General features: G+C 39.0%; 1 protein-coding gene across 2 annotated transcripts in view; it reads left to right on the plus strand.

Moving 5' to 3' along the window:
* Positions 1-15,509, plus strand: part of NT5DC1 (5'-nucleotidase domain containing 1) — a 158,497-nt gene that overhangs the window by 123,268 nt on the left and 19,720 nt on the right. For both annotated transcript variants that reach the window (XM_014582753.2, XM_027766912.1), the window contains exons 7-8: positions 11,025-11,199; positions 15,282-15,379. In XM_014582753.2, coding sequence (XP_014438239.1) covers positions 11,025-11,199; positions 15,282-15,379 — 273 coding nt within the window. The remainder of the gene's footprint in view (positions 1-11,024; positions 11,200-15,281; positions 15,380-15,509) is intronic.

A 15,509-nucleotide genomic window follows, 5' to 3' on the forward strand; every position in this document is an offset into this window, starting at 1 on the left:
ACTTGATGGTCCCAGACTGATTATACTTCTTTTGTTAATTTTCTTCCTTCCTTCCTTCCTTCCTTTCTTTCTTTCTTTCTTTCTTTCTTTCTTTCTTTCTTTCTTTTTCTTTTTTTTTTTTTTTTGAGAAGTTCTTGCTATAGGGCACATATGCTCACCAGAAAGACAGAGAGAGACAGAAAGCGATGGGACCAGCAGTTAGCGTAATGGCTATGTCGCTGGATTCCCATGTAATCAACCGCGGTTCGAGTCCCGGACCCAGTGGCTTAAACTCACGCCAGTGTGCATGCATGCCCAAGATCCTGAGAGGAGAATGGAGGAGAAGGGATTGCCCACCCACCCACCCCCCCGGGGAGGGATGGCAACACCACAATCAATTCTCCTCTTAGGATCTTGGGCACACATGCACACGCGCCCGGCATGAGTTTAAGCCACCAGGTCTGGGACTTGAACTGCGGTCGACTACATAGAAGTCCAGTGACATAGCCATCACACCAACTTTTTTTTTTTTTAATTCTAAGAGAGCAGATGTGCTTACCAGAGTGAGAGAGAAAAATAATAATAAAAGACAACCCACAACAGGGCATGGTCACACTGTAATCCTTGTTCCTCCATTTCCCCATCCTCTCAGGATTTAAAGCATGCATGCCCATACATCTGTATGTTGGTATGTTTTTCAAGCCTCTAGGGTTGGGATTCAAACCATTGGCCCTGTAGTATTGGCTTTCTGTGTATAGAACTTAGCCACTATGCTATAGATATGAGCCAATATTAACTTTGGTTTTAAAGTAACAGGCACAGGATCCTGGCTATTTCATCTGTAGTGGCAGGCTCCCTGCAAAACGATCAGAGAGTGTGTGTAGTATTGAGATAAGTGGAAGGGATAGAAAGGAGCCATTATTTGGGGTTTTGTTCTGGCCACTATGAGATGAGCTTTATCCACATTACTCAACTTCTTATCTGTCATTTAAAAAAATTTTATAAATTTTATGAAAATTTTAAGAATCAAAAAGTTAAATGACTTTCTCAAAAATCACACAATTGACATATAAGTGACAAACCTGAGATTTATGATATCTTTAGCCCAGTCTCACTCCAAAGCCTGGGCTGTTTCTAATTTACCTAGAAAATTACTGCTCTGGTGGCTGAGAAGTGAAAACTAATAGAAAAAAGTACAGTGAAAAATAGTCCATCAGATCTTCACCCTCACATATGTCCTGCTATAAAATAAATTTAAAATGTTTTGACTTCAACCTTATTGGTTTAGATCCATTTAACATAAAACACAGTTTTAAGAAGTTTTATCAGATAATATTAAATATACACAATAATCTGATTTCTCACTTCTAGCCAAAATAGTAAGGATCAAGTTCTTCTGGGAGAAATAAAAGATTCTTGAAAAAGCTATCTGGTTTCATAAGGCTATTCTATTGCAAGTAATTCTCAAAGTGTGATCTTTAGACTGTTAGACAATCTGGGAAATGATTAGAAATGCACATTTTCAGGATCCACCCCAGATATATTGAATCAGAAACTCTGGGAATGTTACAAGCTTTCTAGGTGATTCTGATTTACCCTTAAGTTTGAGAGCCACTACTCTACAGAATCCTGGTTTCAGAAGGTCATATTCATGAAACAAAGACACTTGTTAGAGGAGGAGAAACATTGGAGAAATGAGTGTTGGTTGCGACTGAAGAGTTATCTGGCTAGACATCGCCATGAAGGCATAGACCCAGGCAATCCGAAGAGTAAAATGGTCCATCAAAGCCACCTATTTCTTAGGTTTGTGACTGCTTGACTAGCTGAGTATGAACCTCTGGGGCACCCCAGAAGTCTCTAGGGTGGGTCATAGGAACATAGCTGTTGGCTACAAGGTTTGAGAAGCACACATTCTGGCATCACATACTTATACTGTCTCTCCTTGCTGTCTCTCTGGCATCACATACTGTCCGCAGTACTGTCCCATATACTTCCTGTCTAGGAGGGACAGAAACCAACCCTGTCTCCCTTAGCATTACCTGTGTTCTTGCATTTGAATTTTCCATTCATAGTCTTTCCCTTCTCTTCATCCCCATTGCCAGCACAAGCTTTCTCCTATCAGAAGAGGTCTTTAGTACGGTGTCCATGCCCGTGTGTTGACATGGTCATTCTCTGGACACACTCCCTCTTGAAAAGTGACATCCCTAGTTGAATTCTTCTGTTAGTGCTGAGCTCTGTGATCTAATCACCTAGTTGGCTAGCAAGGAGCACCTAGATAAATCTAGTGTTCTGAAAGGGACATGCACTTCTTATCCAACTTTCTATATGACAAATACTTTTCCCAAAACAGAGCAATGTCAACAGTACATAGATGTAAACCATTGTAAATTGTAAACCATGGCCCCCAAGTGTTTTAATTGCACTTTGCCTATACTGTACAGCCTGAACTGACTGTGGGCTCTGGGTTTTTAAGCTTCCAAAAAGCAGCAGCTCATCCACTGTGATACTTGTGTGACAGAGTTTCAACTAGATAAAATTACATCTGTCCCTATGAGATGTTACCTCTTTGAGACACCTTGCTGACCTTAGTGCCTGCTCAGCTGCTATTGTGTGCGATTCTGTTACTGATTGTGTGTGTATTTCCTGTACCTCCCAGCTGTCAGTGTCCTCATCAATGGACTTTGTTTTGAATAACACTGGCAGGCCTTTTAAAACTCTCTCCAGAAGCCTGACAGTGGCACAGTGGTAAAATGTGATGCTCTGCAAGACTGGTCCATGTGGGCTCTGGTTCATATGTAGAGATCTCCCTGAGCACACAGGGTACACACATGCCCATGATCCAGGACTTGGTGAGACTGGTGTTAGAGTGCTGAGTGAAGACCCTATGGGAGGTGCTGGCACTCTTTCTCTCTCTCTCTCTCTCTCTCTCTCTCTCTCTCTCTCTCTCTGTCTCACTCATGCAAAAGATAAATAAACAAACTTTACTGTAAAAGGAGAGCTTAAGAGAACTGGATCCCACATGGCTGACCACACAGTTTGAATCCCAGCCCTGGTGGCCTACAGCTTGAAAACCATGCTGGGTGCATGTGTGTGCTCAAAATCCCAACAGGATGGAGAAATGGGGAAGAGATTGCAGTTTGGCCATGATTTCCTCTCTCTCTCTCTCTCTCTCTCTCTCTCTTTCTCTCTTTCTGGCAAACACACACACCCTCTGACAATTAAAAAACAAACAAAAACCTGTCTCCATATTTACAGTATTTTTCTATAGGAATATAGCATCTGTCCACTAAGTATATCAGAAAGCAGATAGTAGGTTCTTTTTTATTTATTTATTTTATTTTTACTTTTCTTTAAAAAGGAATTATTTAGTTTTATTTATTCATTCATTGTTTTAAATTTGGCTAGAGGGAGACACAGAAAGAGAGAGAAAGAGAGAGATGGAAAGTGAAAAAGCAAGCCACCAAGTCTGGGACTCAAGCACTGGTCAACCATGTGGGAATGAGTGTCCAGTGCCTTAACCACTATGCCACCTGCTGGTCCTCTATTTTCATTTTTCAATATATTTTTATTTTTGCTATAGGGTGTGTGTTCCCACAGAAAAAGGAGAGAAAGAAAGACGGAAAGTGAGAAATCACCCCTGAGAGGGGATGTCCATGCAACAATCCCTTCTCCATTCTCCTCTCTGGATTCTGGGCATGCACACACAGCACCTGGCATAATTTTCAAGTTGCTGGGCCCAGGACTTGAACCACTCAGTCAGCCATGTGAGATCCAGCTACCTTAACCTCCACACCACCTGGCCCCTAAGTTTAATTTTCATAAACCCAAAATTACAGTTGTTTTGTTTTGGGGGGTTTGTTTGTTTTGTCAACAGAGAATTTACATTCTTTTGCCTGTTAAATATTTCTTCCCTTTGGTTTCTTTGGAATGACTCTTTCTAGCATCATAAGAGAAAACATAGGTTGTAAACTCGGATGCTAAAGGAGTTAACTAGGTTAAGTATAACACAATATGGGATAGTAGAGAACATCTGTAATTCTGTCCAAAGAAACTAAACTTCAAAATTTTTAAACATTCATGACAAAAAAATATATTTATAGACTGCAATTCTTCCAAGGTTTACCAGATTGACAGTTTTGGAGAGATAAAGGAGTCTAACTGGTCTATGCACATTTGAACTCCTTGAATAATTTTTCTCTTGTTTTCAAAGAATTTTTTTTTTTGTTTATCTTTATATTTTAATTTGACCAGAGAGGAACAGAGTGAGAGAGAAAGAAAGGAAAAGTGAGAATGCAAGATTCCAGGTCCGGGACTTGAACTTTCAGTCAACTATGTGGGAGTCCAACACCCTCAACCACCATGCCACTGGCTGGACCCCTGTTTGAATCATTTTTGTCTGAAAGGATTCCATGTTATCCTTTTTTTTCCAGGAATTCTCCAGTTATAGATATGAAATTTGTCATTCTAGAGTTAGAATATTTAACAAAACCTAGAGCACCATGCTGCATTGGTATAAAGTAAGAGCATTTTCAAGATCATTAACCAAAATGACATTTGTCAGCCCCAGTTAATATTCATTGATTGCCTGTTGTGTACAAAGCTATTTATTAAGTTAATTAAAATACCATAAATTTAGTTGAGAAGCACCTGTCTTCTGAGAGCCTGTCATTTCCAGTAAAGCAGGAGCAATACATGCAAATCATAATAGTAAGGTCCTAGTTCTTATATTTTAGAGTAATATAGCAATTCCTAATCCTAGCAGCACATGAGAATGATTTGGAGAACATTCAAAAAATACTAATGTTGTAACTCCAGCCCAGACCAATTAAATCAGAATTTTTGGGATAGGGCAGAGGTATGTAAATTAAATTACAGAGAGAAAAGCCAGATATTTTTAAATGTAAATTTTATGTTATGTTTTTCAATAATTATATGTTTATTTTGAGAAAAGTCAGATATTTTTAAATGTAAATTTTATGTTTTTCAATAATTATATGTTTATTTTGAGTCCTTTACTAAGCATCATATTTGGCATATAGAGTTTTTTCACTTTATTCAATCTAAATTTTCAAGTTTTCTTGGTTTATAAATCAAATATTAGGTAAGAACTCTATAGGAGCTATACCCAGGATATATTAAATTTCAATTTTGTCCTTTGTCCTCTATAAATAACCAAAAGAAATCTATCTCTTTCATCCTCCAAAAAATATTGCTGTATTTTTTAGCCAAGAACAAGAATTTTTTTCAGAAACTTAATTTTATCATCTCTATGGAAAGTACATTAAAATAAGTCATAGGTAAACATTTTAGCTGTTCAAGAGCATGCTCTTATATAAGTTGAAAAGGTTGTAAATATATAAATCTCTTCTAAATTACATTCTGCAATGGAAAATGTCACAGACCTTAGATGGAGGCTGATGGTGGAGGTGTTAACGTCCCAGCATCTCTAATCCCCTTAGGCAGCAGCTTTGCAAACTGGAACCACAAATCACAAATAGTGGTGATACAGTTAACTAGAAAAATGCTTACTTATTCAGTGATGATAGAAAGAGTGATGTGGCACAATTGTCTGTTAAACTAAAAGAAAGTATTTTTAATGTTCAAGTTGTACCGATTTTTTTTGCCACAAGAGGTCCTCAGTCCTGCATATTGATGATATGCAGACCATTTTATGTGCATTTCAAACTATTGTAACACTTTGCTATTATATTCATGACTCTATATTAACCAAACTTTTAACACAGGAGAGCTAAATTTTATTCTTTAGAAAGAGCTTTTTAAAAAGTTTACTTTTAATCCCATCTGGATTCAAAAATACCAGACTCTAAGGATAGAAGGGGGGTGGAAAGGCCAGGAAAATAAGTTACATAAAATGGCACTGAAATAGAATTCCTTTAGAGGTTAAGTGAAAACACAGGCTACTTTTTGAATTAAGAACAAACAAGACCATTCCTTTCCACCTTAGGTCTAGATACCCTGTCCAGTCCAGTCAGTGTTAACCTATCAGAATCATAGTATAAAATTAAATGGAACCAGCAGTTAGCGTAACGGCTATGTCACTGGACTCCCATGTAGTCGACTGCGGTTCACATCCCGGACCCAGTGGCTTAAAACTCACACCAGGCGTGTGTGCGTGCGTGCCCAAGATCCCGAGAGGAGAATGGAGAAGAAGGGATTACAGTGTGACCATCCCCCCTGGGGGGTGATTTCTCGCTTTCTGTCTCTCTGTCTCTCTCTGTCTGTCTGGTGAGTGCACGTGCCCTATAGCAAAAACCTCTCTCAAAAAAAAAAAATTAAATATGATTGTATTTTCAGTAAGGGCAAAAAAATGGGAAGGTACTTTAGAAGGGATGACTTTGACAGTACATGACTAATATAATATTTTGTTACTCACAGTGTGGCTATGTGTTACAAATCATTATTACTTTGAATATTAATAACATAAATGTTTTCATATCTTCCCCCTTACTAATTTTGGCATTTATACATTGACTACCTGCCCTACAAAAAGGTGAAAGATATATTCTATGCTTCCAAGAGATTACAGTCCCTTTGGGGAAATAATTTAATAGAAAATTATAATGTGGTGTGGTATGTTTAACATACATTTTTCCTTTGGTTTAGTAGCTCAGTTTATTTCAGTAAGAAGGTAAGTGTGTATTTGCGTAGTTCTATCTCTTGTTCTATTGATGAGTTGTAGTTAAAAGTACACAAAAGTATTTTCTCCCATCACAATCAGTGATCTTTTGTGGTAAGAGCAACTCATAATCTATCCTTAGCTATTACTTGTGTGGAGCTTGTCTTTTACAGTTCGCCTCTTGATTGCACTCTGGTTTATGAACAAAACGGTTAGGACATGTTCCCTTCAATACTTCAGAGAGTAATATTCTCTGATTAAACTGTTAGGTTTGTGTTCATTTGAATTAGTTTTAAATTATGCTAATGTAATGAATCTAGATAAGGGGCTAGCCAGTGACACAGTGGTGCTACAACTGGACCCACAGAGGAACTGTCCTGGGTTTGTATCCCGGGACCTCCCTGAGCACGCCCAGTACGGAGATTGCAGTTTGGGAATCCTGTTGGAAGTCTCTGCTTCTCTGTCTCTCTCAAAAGAAACAAATACAATTTTTAGAAACTACTAAAAACTAAACTAAAATAAAACTAAGAAATCTAAACTATGTCATTTAAATGTATACACTTTATATTTTGTTTGGAGATGTTACCAGTACATTTTAATAGTAATTTATATTTTGACCACTAGATGGCACTAAACACATATAACTAAGAAAAAAAAACTAACCTTTTGTCTCAAGTTTTCTGAATATAGAAGATGAAGTATATGAGTGTTTTCAGCACTACACACTGGGAATTTTTTGTTATCCTGCCCATAGATTCCTATTGCTATAAAATCTTTGTTATTCAATAATCTACCGTGTGACTCTTAGGTATAATAAATTCTGTGAGATATAGATAGCATCTGAAATTACTTTGATACTCACCTACGCATTAAACTACACTATTCTTAGCCATTTAGTCTTATTATTATCTCTATCCTTTTTTTTGAGGGGGGGGGAAGGCAGGGGCTGGTAGAGAACACGTGCTTACCAGAGAGAGAGAGAGAGAGAGAGAGAGAGAGAGAGAGAGAGAGAGAGGAGAAAGCATCCTTCCCCCTTAGGAGATGATCATGCCACAATCCCTTCTCCTCCATTGCTTCCGCTTTTTAAGATTTTGGGCATGCTCACACACATGCCTGACCTGTTTCTCAAGCAACTGCATCCAGAATTCAAACTGTAGTTGGCATGTGGTTCTGTCTGCTTTGACCACTGAGACACTTAGCCGGCCCAATATTACTTAGTTCCTACATTGGTCTTTTCTTATACTACCTTCACTACCCTGAAAAAATAGAACATATGTTTTAACTATTTTAAGGACCATTACATAGCTTCTGTGATACTAAGAGTTCCTACAAAATTACAAACAAACACCTCTGTGCAACAAAGAGTCCTCAACATCTTCCAAGAGTGTCTTCCCAATGTGCTAGGTCGTTTTGGACAAATGTTCTCATCCATTGTCCCACCTAGTATAAGGGGAATATTTAATTGTAGTAAGGCTAAGAAGAAAAATGTTCCAATGAAGGCAATTATTCTCCACCAGTTCGTACTCCTCCACCTTCAGCATGCATATGGTATAAATGAGATTGGCATTATTGTTTAAAGGATCACATAATACTGCCCTTACCAGGCCTGTTTTCTTCTCCTTTTCTCTGATATAAATAGAAAGTTGTTTACTTACACTGACAGTGAGACACGGGTTCTTGTTCGTAGACACAGTAAGTATAGCAAAGTGGGGAATTTATTAAAAGAGAGGGGAGGGGGGCCAGCAGGTGGTGTGTTGATTAAGGTGCTGGACACTCCCACATGACCGACCATGGTTCAAGTCCTAGACCTCGTGTCTTGCTTTCTCACTTTCTCTCTCTCGCTCACTCTCTCTTGTTAAATTAAAATAAATGAATGAATAAATTTTTTAATTAAATATTTAAAAAGAGAGAGGAGAGGAAGAAGAAAGCTCCCAGGAAATTAGTTGCCCACAATGTATTATTTTAAGATGCTCTAGGCTGTGAATAATAGATTTCCTCCCAACTTAAGTTACTTTTGAACTGAGTAATTTCACACAACCACAGGAAGTCCAGAGGTTGGTGATATTTCCAATGGTGGTTAGTTCAGTGACTTAATCAGACACAGTGATGTCATCAGGGCTCCACATTCCTTTGCCATCCCTGGCACAGCGGAAATATGTTCTTCGTGTTGAAGATAGTAGTTATAGTTTTACACAGAATTGGTCATCACGGCAAGCTCTTGCAATAGAAGCGGGGGCGCTTCTCCTTCTGTGGGTATCTTTTTATTGATTGTATATATTACTCCAGCGTCTCCCAGCAGAGTTCTCCCCAGGTCTCACTGATTTTTGCATGGACCCCTGCACCTTCCTAACAATCTACTGGCAGGGGAAAGAAATGAGTGTGATAGATGTCTATAGAGATCCAGGTCCTCTCTGAGCACACAGCTCCTGAGAGGAGGATGTAACCCCAAACAAAATGAGAGTACTCTCCAACAAAGAAAAAAAAAGAGAGAGAGAGAAACAGGCTGGCAGACAGCAATACCGACCACCATTGCTATGTGTGTTTTAGTTATAGACTCCTGTCTTGATATCTTGATATTCTTGGTAACTATCATCCTGTTGATTCAAGTGCATCACACTAGACAGTTACAGATGTGACCCAATCAGGTTACTGCAGACTCTGTCATTCAGTACAGCTCTTTAACCCTCTGTTTTGTCTATGGATATGTCCTTTTCCACACAGTTAAAGGAAGTAAGAACTCAGATTTCCTTTGATCTATGGAGTCGTCTAAAAAGTCATGACATGTTTTTCTATGCAACAATGTGTCATGACTTTTCTGACAACCCAGTGTTTATTAGTGATATTGTCCCCAGAGAACTGTATTTCTAGAATTATAAATCTGCTGGCATTTTAACCAAATCTGCAGCTATCTGCTAATACCCACACTTTCAAGTGCTTCCCTGAGGCAAGCACTTTGAGGAGTCTGGCCAGACTCTGTGAAGACATTGTCACTGTCTGCCCTGGTACTCGGCCTAAACCTATAGACTCTACAGACCCAGAGGGGCAGAGCCAGCAGCCCCAGATTAGTGATTCAAGCCCTTTAACAGTTGCTTCAATGGCAGTGCCTTCTGGCCTTTTCTGGCTTGTTTTGTTGTTTTTTTTTTAATTTGACATCTCGGCACTTCTCAGAAACTACACACTGGCTCACCTGGTATGAGCTCCTTTCTGAAACAACACTCCTGTCACTCTGAGAAGCCCAGGTCCGTTTTTGGGCTGCTTCATGGCAAAAATGTGTTCCTGTTGCATTATCTGAATATTTGCTTCTTGTCTGTATTCATCAGATATTTGTTGAATGGTTGAAAGAATATTAATCAATTGCTATTTCAGGGTTTGTCTAATAGCTTACTGGTTAAGGAAGTCAGATCCCCAGTGGCTAACTACACAGTTTAAAAGCTGGCTCCAACAACTTGGAAAAAATTCTGGGTGTGTGTGTACATGTCCAAAATCCCAACAGGATGGGGGAAATGAAGGAGAAGGTATATGGCATGACCATGCCCTAGGGGGTAGGGAGGAGCTTTCTCCCTGTGTCTCTTTCTTTTTGGTGAGAACGTGTACCCTATGGCAATATAAAAATAGAATAAGAATATGATTAATATTTCAAATACAGTAAAGTTTTTACTGGTTTAAAAGTGTTTTTAATATTGTATTTATTGTGCTCTATTTAAATACTAATCGGTTCTTGTTGAGTAGCTAAACAATATCAACTAACATTTTCAATCCTTTTTTTAAAAATTATTTTTATTTAACTTTATATATTTATTCATCCATTTTAATTTGACCAGAGAGGGAGGGACAGAGAGAGAGAAAGAGAGACAGGGAAAGTGAGAAAGCAAGCTGCCAGGGCCGGGACTCAAACCACAGTTCAGCCATGTGGAAGTCCAGTGCCCTTAACCACCATGCCACCTGCCAGACCCTCAGCCATCATTTTAAAAATAAGAGATGTGAAGTATTCTTAAAAAGAATTAGTGTTGGTGGGGCCAGCACATAGCATAGAAGTTGTGTCACTGGACTCCCACATGGCCAACTGCAGTTTGAGTTTTAGACCCCCTGGCTTGAAACTCACACTGGGTATATGCACACACATGCCCATGATCCAGGAGGAGAATGCAGGAGAAAAGATGGTGACATAACCATTCCCCATGGAAGGTTATTCTCACTTTCTGTCTCCCTGGCTCTGTCTCTGCCTCTTTATGGCAAGCGCATGCACCCTAAGGCAAAACCTTTAAAAAGTGAGAGAGAGTTAGTATTGGCAACATTGCTATTAATAGATTGTTTGAACCTAGTGTTTTAGTTTTGAAAGACATAAGCTTGTTTATGAATATGCTGAGTCTCTTTTTAAAAGAGAAATCTTGATATTTTTATTTTCCAGAAAATTGTGGAATATATTTTCCAGAAATAAAAAGAAATCCAGGAAGATATTTACACAGTTGTCCAGAATCTGTAAAAAAGTGGCTTCATCGGCTCAAGAATGCTGGGAAAGTTCTTGTGTTAATTACCAATTCTCACAGTGATTACTGTAGACTTCTCAGTGAATACATCCTTGGGTAAGTAATGAGTCATTCTGTTTTAATTGTCCTACAAAATACTGAAAATAAATTATACCTGTGTTTTCTTAAAAGTGCTCAACAGTTGTCTAGATGCATTGTGTTGCTTAGATATGCTGGAGCCATATAAAAGGCCTGGTTCGGACCCCAGACTGACCAGAACACACCAGGGGAAGCATATCTGTGATTCTGGCTGAATGGGGTAAAAGGATCACAGTGTGGTGAAACTCCGTCAAGGGTGCCTGTGTGTGTGTGTGCGTGTGTGTGTGTGTGTGTGTGTGTGTGAAAAACAAACTTTAAAAAGTGCTCAGCCATGACCATATTATAGTAAATAATGCCGAGTGACACCTTTTATTTCTCCATGAAGAGAGAGAGGCATAGCCACAACAGTGTTCTCACACCGCAATCTACCCACAGCCTTAGCCAGCCCAAATCACAGGTGCTCCCACCACGTGTGTACAGGGAGACCTCAGAATACAAACCTAGGATCTTTCATATGGGTCCAGCATTGCAGAGTGTTGTGTTCCTGCTGCACCATCACCCCGTTCCACAAGTCTGTATGTGTGTTTATCATAACATACTTCAATATCTGCTGATAGCAAACACCCAAGTAGGTTTGAGTGAAGCAGTGTTACTGGGAGCCAGTTTGCCAAAGGCTCACTGACGGTGTGGGGTTCAAGTTTTCTACAAAGTGGACAGACCACAGGTCCTCAGCCTCCCATGAATTTGGCGCCTCAGCTTTGGATGATCAATGAAAGACACTAAGTTGTAAATTACACTCTCTAGCAGATGCGAGGAGGGCAGCCACTCTGCAGCCATCTCAGTGTGAAGATTTGTACTTTACTATTTATTTAGCACAACCAACGATGGGACTGACGTTCGTGAAAAATGAAGGCAGTATAAAGGCGTAAAGTTTATTTATTATTTATTGATTTATTTATTTATTGGAGAGTTTTTTTGCTATAGGGCGCATGCGCTCACCCAAAAGACAGAGAGACAGAAAGCGAGAAATCACCCCCCGGGAGGGATGGCCACACCGCAATCCCTTCTCCTCCATTCTCCCCTCATGATCTTGGTCACGCACATGCCTGGCATGAGTTTAAACCATCAGATCCTGTTGACTATGTGGGAGTCCAGCGACATAGCTATTATGCCTACTGCTGCTCCCAAAGGTGTAGACTTTAAAATAAAACTGATGTAGGTCAGTATATTGCTCTGCAACTTACTACATGACCCAGGGCAGGTTTTATGACATTCTCTAGCCTCAATTTCATCACCTTAAAAAATGAGGCAATTATCCCTTATAGGTATAAAGAAATGTTTAAACAGCATAAACCAAGTAATTTAGGCAGAGTAGTTTAAGTAAGTGTTAATACTTATTTATGTCATTCTTGTGGGCAGTAGTAGAAAATATCCATGGTTAAAAAACAAGGTTCTGCAGTCAAATGTTAGATTTCTCCTAACTTTTCCTCAAATTTCAGCAAATACCAGATTGCCATGAGTATAGAGCAAGTTTAGCTTTGAAATCAACCACATACTTTTCAAGCCTCATGATTTCCATGACTTTTAGCATAGATACATTTAGTTTTGTCCTGTGGTGTACTTACAATGTATGAGTGAATTCTCTGCTTTCTGAATAATGCGTAGTCTTGAGATCCTTGAAGTGGATTAAGGCTGAAGTCTCTGATGCCTTGAAAGGTGCCTCTTACAGAGACATTTGCTGCCCTTCTACTGGGACCATGACTCAGAATAAACACCCAAAGTTTTTATTCTTTTTTCATTAGAGTAGCTAACCACAGTCTTTCTTTCCATCTTAATTCCTATTAATGCAGTTTTGATTTGTAAAGATATTCTGGAATGTTGGGTAAATGTTGTCTCCCCAAAGTGCTAGTGAGTCCTCAGGAAGAATGACTACCTTTCTTGTCCCAATCCAAAATAAACCTTAATACAATACTAAATATAGATTTAAAAAGTTATTGTCATCTAGAAATTGCCACAATATAAGATGATTTTCAAAATAAAGTATTTTCAAGGGCCAGATAGTGGCACAGTAGTAAGCTATGAGGCTCTATAAGGCAGGCCTGTGTGAGAAGGTTTCCCCTTCAAGCGTGGAGCCCTCCCTCAGTACACCAGGCACACATTTGCCCATGATCCAGGGCTGTCTGAAGGCTGGCGGTAGATTGCAGCCTCAACACCCTGTCAAGGATGCTGGGTGTCTGTCTGTCTGTCTCTCTCTCTCTCTCTCTTCCTCTTTCATTTGAGGAAGAAAGAACCAACCTTTTTAAAAAGTTTTTAAGTAAGGTATCCTTGTGCTTTGAACACTTTCCAAAAGATGTCACCTGATTTGCTGTAGTGCTACTTTCTGTAGGACCCATGTAACACTGAGTTGCTATTGATAATCACTCTTTTTTTTAATTTTTAAAAATTTTCTATATATTTTTATATACATTCAATCACATTGTTTAGCTTATGAAGTGAATATTTCAATATGTGAGCATTTCTCCCAGTCCAATTGATCAAAATATCTTCAACAGATAGCACCACATTTCCCCATTCCGTTGATGCTCTGCCTCTGTATCCTACCTCCCAATGTCCTTCCCTAGGCCCCACTCCTCCACACACACCACATCTGGCATTCACAACCATCTCTTGTGTTTGTATATCTTTTAGTCAATCAGTTTCAGTCATAGAGTGCAGACACTTGGTATATTTTAAGTGGGGACATACAGTATCTCTCCTTCATAGTCTGGCTTGCTTCACTCAGCAGTAAATCTTCCATATTCTTCCACTTTCTGTCAAAAGCCCGGGTTTTGTTGGTTTTTATGGTTGAATAGTATTCCACAGAGTATATGTACCACAGTTTTTCAATCCATTCATGCATACAGAGGCATTTGGGTTGGTTTCATGTCTTAGCAATCGTGAACAGTGCTACAATAAACATCAATGTACAAGCACTTTTCCAATTAAGAATTCTTCTGTCCTTTGGGTAGATACCGAGGAGTGGGATTGCTGGATCATATGGTAGTTCTATTCGTAGATTTTTGAGGAATCTCCAAATTGTTCTCCACAGTGGCTGCACCAATTTACATTCTCACCAGCAGTGTAACAGAGTTCCCCTTTCACCACACCCCCACCAACACTTATCACTTTTTGTTTTTTTAATCTTAGACATTCTGACTGGGGTTAGGTGGTACCTCATTGTTTTGATCTGCATTTCCCTTACAATGAGGGATGTTGAGCGTTTTTTCATATGCCTTTTGGCTATTCGTATGTCATCTTTAGAGAGTGTTTTTTTTTAATCCTTCTCCCATATTTTAATAGGGTTGATTATCTTTTTTCCAAACAGTTTCTTTAGTTCCTTGTGTATTCTGGTTATCAGTCCCTTATCTGATGCATAATTTACAAAAATATTTTCCCATTCCAAGGGTTGTCGATTCACACTAATCACTCTTCAAGGCAATAAATCCAGATGGATTATGTTCTCCAGATTTGAAGATACAGCTCCCAAATATTTGTAGCTGATAGGAACTACTGAATTTACCACCATTACTATTCCCATCATGAGAAAGCCAGTTCTATACCTGAAGTCACTGTGCTGCTGTTTTGAGGGGTTACGTTCATACTTCAGGGTCTTGTTAGGAAGACTGGTATTCAATTGCCCTCAATTCCCACTGTAATAATCACCTTAAAATATATAAGTAAAACATAAAGTATGTAAAAGTTGATCAAAAGATAGCAAATGATAGGGTTGGCTCTACAGTACAGTGGTTAGGGCAGCTGGCTAATCACAGTTCAAATCTTGGCCTGGTAGCTTGACAAATATGTGCTCAAAATTCTGATGGAAACTGGAACGGAGGAAAAAAGGTCAGGGGCTACCAGACCATGCCCAACTGGGGAATAGTTTTCTTCTTCTTTTTCTCTCCTTCTCTGGAGAGCACATGTACCCACTGGCAAAAAAACTAACCATTTTTAAAAAGGTGGAAAATGCTGTGATACAATAAAAAACAGATAGGCAAAAAGTAAGCTTTTAGACTTTTGTAATTCTTCAAGATACATTTAAGAAAGATTTTGTTGCATTTCAGGGACGATTTTGCAGACCTTTTTGACATTGTTATAACAAATGCATTGAAGCCTGGTTTCTTCTCCCATTTACCAAATCAGAGACCTTTCTGGACACTTGGTAAGTTATGTTTTGTTTGTTTCTTCTCTACAAGATTTGTTCATTTAGTTACTCAGCAAATGCTTGTTAGCAACCATGTGCAAAGTATTTTGCTAAGTGCAACACCAGACCTTCTTCCCCCTGATAGTAG

This window comes from Tupaia chinensis, unplaced genomic scaffold (genome assembly GCF_000334495.1).
Source record: "Tupaia chinensis unplaced genomic scaffold, TupChi_1.0 Scaffold143787_1, whole genome shotgun sequence".
Lineage (NCBI taxonomy): Eukaryota > Metazoa > Chordata > Mammalia > Scandentia > Tupaiidae > Tupaia > Tupaia belangeri.